This window comes from Sinocyclocheilus rhinocerous, unplaced genomic scaffold (genome assembly GCF_001515625.1).
Source record: "Sinocyclocheilus rhinocerous isolate Xijiao unplaced genomic scaffold, SAMN03320098_v1.1 scaffold664, whole genome shotgun sequence".
In the NCBI taxonomy this organism is placed as follows: domain Eukaryota; kingdom Metazoa; phylum Chordata; class Actinopteri; order Cypriniformes; family Cyprinidae; genus Sinocyclocheilus; species Sinocyclocheilus rhinocerous.
Window position 1 is genome coordinate 534,649 of NW_015658767.1, and position 8,579 is coordinate 543,227.

The 8,579-nt window shown below is 35.5% G+C and overlaps 1 protein-coding gene across 2 annotated transcripts in view; it reads right to left on the reverse strand.

The window, feature by feature from the left end:
- Positions 1–8,579, reverse strand: part of cpeb2 (cytoplasmic polyadenylation element binding protein 2) — a 36,576-nt gene that overhangs the window by 15,766 nt on the left and 12,231 nt on the right. For both annotated transcript variants that reach the window (XM_016531521.1, XM_016531520.1), the window contains exon 3: positions 4,083–4,173. In XM_016531521.1, coding sequence (XP_016387007.1) covers positions 4,083–4,173 — 91 coding nt within the window. The remainder of the gene's footprint in view (positions 1–4,082; positions 4,174–8,579) is intronic.

Genomic DNA, 8,579 nt, shown 5'->3' on the forward strand with positions numbered 1-8,579 from the left:
ACAGTGGAAGCAACTACTCCTTTTAGTCATAAAGATAATCAGAATTGTAAAAGGTTTGTCTTTATTTGTGTACATTCACAATAAAAACAAATCTTTGTGCTTTTGTAAAATAAGCCTAAAGAAAAATAGGATGCCGCTTTCTGTCATCTGGTTCCTTTCGCGCAGCACAAAAATGAACTGAAACTCTGCATACTAGGCTACTAGTTGCACCATTTCTCTTTCATTTTCTTAATTTATTATTTAAGTAAAAATATATTTCTCTTATATGCCTATTTATTAGTTAAGTTGCACCATTTTTCTTTCATTTTCTTAATTTATTATTTAAGTAAAAATATATTTCTCTTATATGCCTATTTATTAGTTATAATATATATATATATATATATATATATATATAGCATAGCATTATGTTTTTCTCAGCTCGCAGAAGCGCTGCAGGTGCGTGATGTGATATGAAGACCATGTGAATCCTCATGTTAGAAATTATGAATTAGCTTTGCTGTGTTACTTTGCTGTGTTACAAACCTTAAGTTTGACCCCAGTCACGTGACATATGCAAACATAGAGCATCAAATCTGAAGCTCTGTCACATGACACTTAAGACACAGATACATTTATTTTGAATCTGTATTTGTCAGGGGCTTTGCAACATGGGGGATGTTTAGGATGATTTCAAGGGCCCAACCAAAGCAAGGGGCCCCGTCAGATAGAGAGAAGGGCAAATTGAAATGTTGAAAAATTTTATTCTGCTCATTTGTCACACAGATAATGTTATCTAGATGTCTAACATATTAAGTTTTGTTGAAATTGCAAAATGGCTTGTGACAGTCTTGAAATTATCAGTAATAATTTGCTTAAGCAGTATTTATTTAATTTATTTTTTTGCATTGAGTTCAATTGTTTTCAAGCAAAAGCATTTTCATAAATTTATGGAGTTACATAATTTATGCTAATTTCTGTACTTTCTAGTTGCAAATTTTCTTTTTATAAAGTAAACAATTGTTTTTGTAAATGGAAAGAAAACATTTCTATAAATGCTTATAGAAATGTATAAAAAATATATACATCTACTAAATGTATAAAATACATATCTAAAAATGAAAATATATCATTCTTTTGTAGTGAGGCCAGTAAAAATGTTAGCAGAACAAGTCAAAAGTGAGTATTTTTTCTGCAGGGCTTTTTTTTTTATATATATATCCAAAATATAAAAATCTTTTGGATTTTGGGGTCAAATGTGGAAACCTGGACATGCTGTCCTGAGATTTATCCATAATCTAGTTTGACAGATTTTTTAGAAAACATCCAGGTACACAGAGAATCAGCTGTGTAAGTCCTCTTAACACACACACACACACACACACACACACCATCTGCTGTCTACTTATTAAACGCGGATGCTCCTAGAGACATTACAATGTTTCAGAGCTCTCATCGTCTATCCACAGTAAATCAAACTATTGTTTCCTTTCATCTGCTTTATGATTACGCACAACATCACAAGACAAACCGATACTGTATAGCGGTCTGATATCTCTGCCAAGTGTTTAATATTTCAACAGCATTGCGTTGTTTTGAACGCTTTAGCGAGAGTCAGCACATTCCCTGATGCTGGCATCCTCTCGTGACGACCCATTAACCGAACCATCGTTCATTAAACAGGTTTCTTAGAAATGTGGTTCGCTCAGCACATCTCCCATGATCTGTTCGATTAAGCACATGATGCCATGTTTGAAAAGCTAAAGCACAGGTAGCTTAGCTAATAAAACACGTAGATCATAATCTGATGGTTTTGTACTATCAACCCCCAATTTCCAGATTAAAGTCAACATGAAATGCTAATTGAATATATTATATATTGTTATGTGCTATCATTGCAATAACCTTTATCACATTGACAGCAGCCAGCATTAAATTATAGCGTTAACTGCGGCAATAATTTAGAACGGCTGCATTATCAGTCATGCACGATCAAGTACTAACATAAATCAGGTTTCATGTTGATTTTAAAGGAGGGCCTGTGTAAACCGTAGAGACCCACATTCACTCTCCTGTCTTTTATCTGTCACACACACGGTGGCAGAGTGTGCCCTGCGCTAAATATAGCCGTACCCACGCCCTTCCCTCTCTGGGTCTCTGCAGTGAGTGCCGCCCCATGTGTCTGGTCCATCTGCTCCAGCAGGCTGAGCGAGAAGAGAGTGAGTGTAGCGCAGTGCCACACCCTGATCACAGCACCACACGCACCTCTCTGCCCTCCTATGACACAGACACACGCCGCTCAACACAAAATAAAGCAAAAGGACATGAGAGAGAGAGAGAGAGTGCATTATAGTGATTTTACCATGATTAGATTACCTGAAAACCTCCAACATAAAACGCTGTTGGCTTGGCAACCTATTTTACAGTACGATATTCTGTGTGTAAAATGTGTAGGAGAGGACTTGATTATATCCATCGAGACTTCGCTTGATTAGGAAAAGTGGGCGTAAGATGAAGGAAAGGGGGGGAAACTGAGAGGGATTGTATGTGATGAATGTGCACTTGTAGTACATTTTATAAAAGTACATTTAAAAATAAACTGTACTTACAGATAATGAAATAAAAGGTCATTTAAATGTACATAACGAGAGACACTTGCATGACTGTTTCTTTACACACTTTAAAGTGCACACTAAAAGTGCATTTTAAATCATTATGTCTTAATAATCTTTTGTTGTGCTTTAAAGAAGTACACTTATTTTGATGTATTGATGAACATACTAAAGCACATGTAAAGTACTTGATTATAATTTTAACTGTAGAGTATTTTTTCATGTACATTTACAGTTATATTAGATATTTTAAATATAGTAAATTGCAACCGGATCATTACAAATGTGTCATTATAATTATATGACATACACATTCCAATAAAAATGTCATTTAAGTATATTTTAGTTTAGCATAAATGCTCATAAACTGTACTTACAGATAATGAAATAAAAGGTCATAAAGAGAGACACTTGCATGACTGTTTCTTTACACACTTTAAAGTGCACACTAAAAGTGCATTTTAAATCATTATGTCTTAATAATCTTTTGTTGTGCTTTAAAGAAGTACACTTATTTTGATGTATTGATGAACATACTAAAGCACATGTAAAGTACTTGATTATAATTTTAACTGTAGAGTATTTTTTCATGTACATTTACAGTTATATTAGATATTTTAAATATAGTAAATTGCAACCGGATCATTACAAATGTGTCATTATAATTATATGACATACACATTCCAATAAAAATGTCATTTAAGTATATTTTAGTTTAGCATAAATGCTCGTCAGTACATTATGTAGTAATTATGAAATTACATACTTCAGGGAAGCTTATTGCATTTAATATACATTTGAACTATAATACATTTTAATTGAATTACAATTAAAATGCAATTGTGTGTTTGAAAACATTACATAAAATGTATGCTACTTTTTCACAAGAGCTCAATCCTGATTATTTAAAGATAATTGGAGTAATAGCGTGTTGAATATGTTGGAGTCATAATATGTCGATTATTGCACAATAAGTAGGGGACAGAATAATCAACTGTGCTTTCATACTGACATTTACTATTTCACACAGCCTCAGGTAACTTATTGCTTATGTTAGACTAATTTATGAATAAAAACTGTTACAAGACAAAAAAATATATGAAAGACGCAACATGTTTGTGCATGTTTATGTTATGTTATGTGTATAGGTGTGTGTGTACTGGCTGTTTTACAACCTCTCTGAACGTCATCCGATCAGATTTTAGAGCACGGATGATCTGTTTTATAACCAGACTTTTTGATATTAAGAAACCATTATCTCTGGAAGCAACACTGGCCATTGCAAAGCTCGACGTAATCTTCTAAAACATATTCTCCTTTTATTTCAATCAATCCATTAATGAAAATAAGCTAAATCAGTACAAATGCCAGATCTTCTTTGACAGTGATGAAGACAGACCTCATATGAGCCATATATAGTGAAACTGTCCTCGACTTCCTGTCTTCAAAAGCCTTATAAGACTCTCATGGTGAGCAGGAAATGGATCTTACCCTTCAGAGGGTCCTGCTCCGCCCTCATGATGTCAATCAGGGAGCTCTCCAGCGAGTGCATGTTCAAGCTGTCGTACATCCTGGACCGATCCTGAGGAAGAGAGAGTTGAGGTACGTGTCAATATCTGCGATACAGATGTAGTCTGTTTGGGAATTATGGGATTGCATGCAGCACACTAATGCAGTCAGGAGCAAACGGGCACACTTGAACGCATGGAATGGCATTTTTTCTGCATACTGGTCAGCGTTGAATCCCTGAATACTGAATGCCGCTGGAATGTTGTTTGTGGAGCTGTCACGAGTGGAATTAACCAGGCTGCTTTGTTAGGTTTAGTGTATTTTGGAATGAACGTTCAGCCAAACTAGTCTCACCGCGTGGCTGTTTTTAGGCAGAACGTATTCAAGGCGTGTGTGGGAGATTTGTGAGTGTTGCTTGTTTTTGTTATTCAGCTGCATTACCAGAATATCCCTCTTCCCTTCTGTAGACGTTTAAAGCAGCGTCTTATCTCCCAGTCACAACACCTGCCTAACAACATGCCACAGATATCTGTGTCGTTACCGCAATGAGACCAAGAAGGAATGTGAACACAAACAGAGCTCTCCGCCACCCGCCGGCCCTCACAGACCTGTGTGTGTGTGTACATCACCGGAAACACACGCTCACACACACACACCACACACACAATACCAAGACCATGAGCTTCAGGCTAAACACAGGGGACCCTCATTATGAATACACTTCTGAAAAAGAAATAGACTTTGTATTGAATGTTCACTTGTAGTGCACTTACTAGTGTACTTAACAAGTAACATTAATAAAATAAAAGGCTGCTTAAGTGTACTTAAAGGGAGCACTCTTGCATGAATAAATGTCTTAGGTACACTTAAAAAGTGCACTTACTGAAATACGATATCAAATTAAACATTTTTAAAGTACATTTTAAATATATTTATAATCTAAAATGTAACAATTTAATTCTTATACACTTATTTTGATGTGTTAACTAACATACTAATGCACATGTAAAGTAATTTTAACAAAAGTCTGTTCAATATACCATTTAAAGCTAATTAAATTAAATGCACTAAACAGCAAATACACATCATATAAATATTTACATGAGTCTGAAAACATTACATTCAGTTAACGCTTAAATATATTAAAGTATATTATTTCCATAATAACTACCTTAAAAAAAATACAAATCAGATTTAAAAAGTATGTTAAATAGTACTTCTTGTGTTTTTAAAATATGGCATTTTTAGTATTACAGAAACTAAAATAACTATTTGACTATTACCCAAACAGAAACAAATGTTAGAGAGGTCTTGCAGTGTACATTAGTCTAAATGTTTTAATTCTTCTTAAACAGCATGTAACAACCTTCGTTTCTTTACAATATAATGTAACCAAGACCGTGTGAGATGCGTAACATGATATTAACTAGTAGTACATTATTAAAAGCCCTACAAATTGTCATCCAATCAAATCTTGAGTGATAAAATCAAGTCCTGTCCCTCATTAGTTGACTATTCTTTTTCACTCTAAAATACGCTACAATATGAAGTTAAATGCTCTGCAAACACAGTTGTCTTTAATATAGTTCATAATATTATGACGGTCATGAATGGTGTGCACTTTGCTCTTGATAACCTGTAGTTTCTAGTTTATGTAGATTATGGTGCAGTATGAAGTGGTTTAGTATGCGGTCTATCACACTAAATCTCTAACAAACACCCGTTAACCAACAGCAGCTGCTCTGTGGCAGGATCATACCAGATTACTTCAGTCCAGCTTTACAGTTATTCTAATGAAAAAAGAAAAAAAAAAACTCTGTGTTGAGACCAAACATGCATATAAGCGCCTTTATAAAATTGTTAGTAATGATAGATGTGCACTTTAGGGTTGTGCTGATATCGTATCGACGATAGTCAGAGTGGCTGATGCCTTGACAATAGCAAGAAGATTATTATTATTATTATCAGGCTAGTAATACTATCTAATTTAATATTAGGGCTTATTTGTTCTTTACAGGGCTGCGCGTTATAGCCACTTTATGAATGCAATGGCCAATCAGAGTTCAACTCAGGCGTTCAGATGAGTCATCGCTGAAACACTGGAATTTTGTTGTTCAGCGCATGCTCTTGCAAATTCTCTCATCATAAACAACAAAGTGCAGATGTACGTGCGATGTAAATATAAGAGATTTATTCATCATGCAGTGTAGATATTTTCACTGATTATAACGGGAGTGTTTTTAAAGTGCATAAACTCGCGCTAGACTAAAGTCAGTAAACTGAGTAAATAAATAATTAAATAAATTAGTACGATATCGGCGATCTCACAGGCTGACAATTGAGCATATCACCCAACACTAGTGCACTTGGGCGTTGGGTGAGAAAATGGCAGAACCTTGGGCATGGACATCGTATAAGAGCGCCTCCTATAAGCAAACTAAAGTATGAACATCAAAATGATAAAAATTTGATTAAAAAATGCAACAAAAACCGTTTATACACTTAAAAATAAAAGGTTCTTTATTGCCATCAGTGGTTCCATTAAGAACCTTTAAAATCCACCTTTCAATTGCACAAAAGGTTCTATATAGTGGAATAAGATCTTCAGGGGCTGGATTCATGAAAATCTTCTTAAGAAATGTTAAGAAATTTCTTAAGATAAATTCCACAAAGTTCGTAAGAATGCTCTTAAGTGTAATTCTTGAAAAATTCTTAAGTTCTCAAATATATTCTTAAGAACATCTTAATTTTTTTTAAATACTTTTCTTAAAAAAGTGAATACATGACACACTGAAAAACTCACACTTTATTGTATTTTTACACTTCCTGCAGACTACCCTAATAATCATAATAAGCATGCACAATATTTCCGTCGTGACCATGACTGGCGCTCAGCTTCACGTTTTTAAAGGGGTCATATGATGCGATTTCAATTGTTCCTTTCTCTTTGGAGTGGTCTGCCTGCCGTTCCTCACTCAAGCCCGCCATGTGTGATTCTGTGTGACGCATTTTATGGAGGAGTGTTTCCTGAACCTGCAGAGTAGCCTACAATGGGTCTGTGCTCAAAGGCTGTTCTATAAAGTGGGGCAGTTCCAACTTTGCAAGGACAGTCTGGCACTTCTGACTCACAGCCTGTAAGTACATTTTTTATATTTAAAGAATTTGATGTTTATGATGCGTCTCCGCTGTTGGTTGTATTATTGGTGAAGTAAATCCACACTTTGCTGAAGAAGCGTTAGCAAACTCTTGAGCAGCAACAACAGTACCATGTACTCCGCCATTGTTGTGTATGTTTGTTCGCGCTTGCCTTTAAAATCGACAGGTACTGCGCGTGTCTACATATCTAACATGTACTACAAAAAAAACAAAAACCTAACCCTAACACGTACTACGCACGTGCATGACGTCACCGTTTTCAAAGATTGCTGTTTTGGGTGTTTACACGGAAACAATAACGGTGGCGTGGCGTTTTCAAAAACTTGCACTTTGAAACCCGTTTTCAAAAATATGCGCTTTCAGTCCCCAAAACGCTGTTGTCGTGTAAACGAACAGGCAAAACGCAAAAAAAGTTTCCCGTTTTTGGCTGAAAACGTTGTTGTGTAAACGGCCCCTGAGTTTTGAAGTCAGCAAAAAGTAGCGTCACACAAAGGCTAATCATGACCGATCATTGTTTACATTATCAGTCACCGCTGTCACTTCAGAAAACTCATGCACATCCCTATTAATAGTCCTACTATGTATTATATGTAGCTAGTGTTGTTGTAATGCTTAAATATAACAATTTAATTTGAAATAACCCAATAAATACATTAAATAATTCTTACTGTTTGGGATTTAAGACAAGCCTGGGGCTGTCCTAAATTCAAGAAGCTATTTATGATGACTTTTAAGAAGATTATTTTCAAGAATTTGAATTCTTCTTAAAGGGGTCATATGATGCTGCTAAAAAGAACATAATTTTGTGTATTTGGTGTAATGACATGAGTTTATGCGGTTTAAAGTTAAAAAAACACATTATTTTCCACATACTGTACATTATTGTTTCTCCTCTATGCCCCGCCTTTCTGAAACGCGTCGATTTTTACAAAGCTCATCGGTCTGAAAAAGCGAGGTGTGCTCTGATTGGCCAGCTATCCAGTGCATTGTGATTGGCCGAATACCTCAAGCGTGAGACGGAAATGTTACGCCCCTCACATACTGTTGATGCCGTGTCCCGGCCGGAGCGACGAAACAAAAACATTAAAACCCATTACAAAAGAGGCATTTGTTGCATCCAGTGGGGACATAAATGGATTATAATGACTTATACTGTCTTTTTACGCGTTGCGTTGCATTGCGCCGAGTAAACATAAAACCCTGTCTGCATTTGTGATCAGAGAAATGACAAACAACAAGTGCTAACGTTAATCCACACTGCCCAAAACTCGCGTTTGAATCATCAGTGGCAAATTCTTTAAATATAAAAAAACGTACTTACAG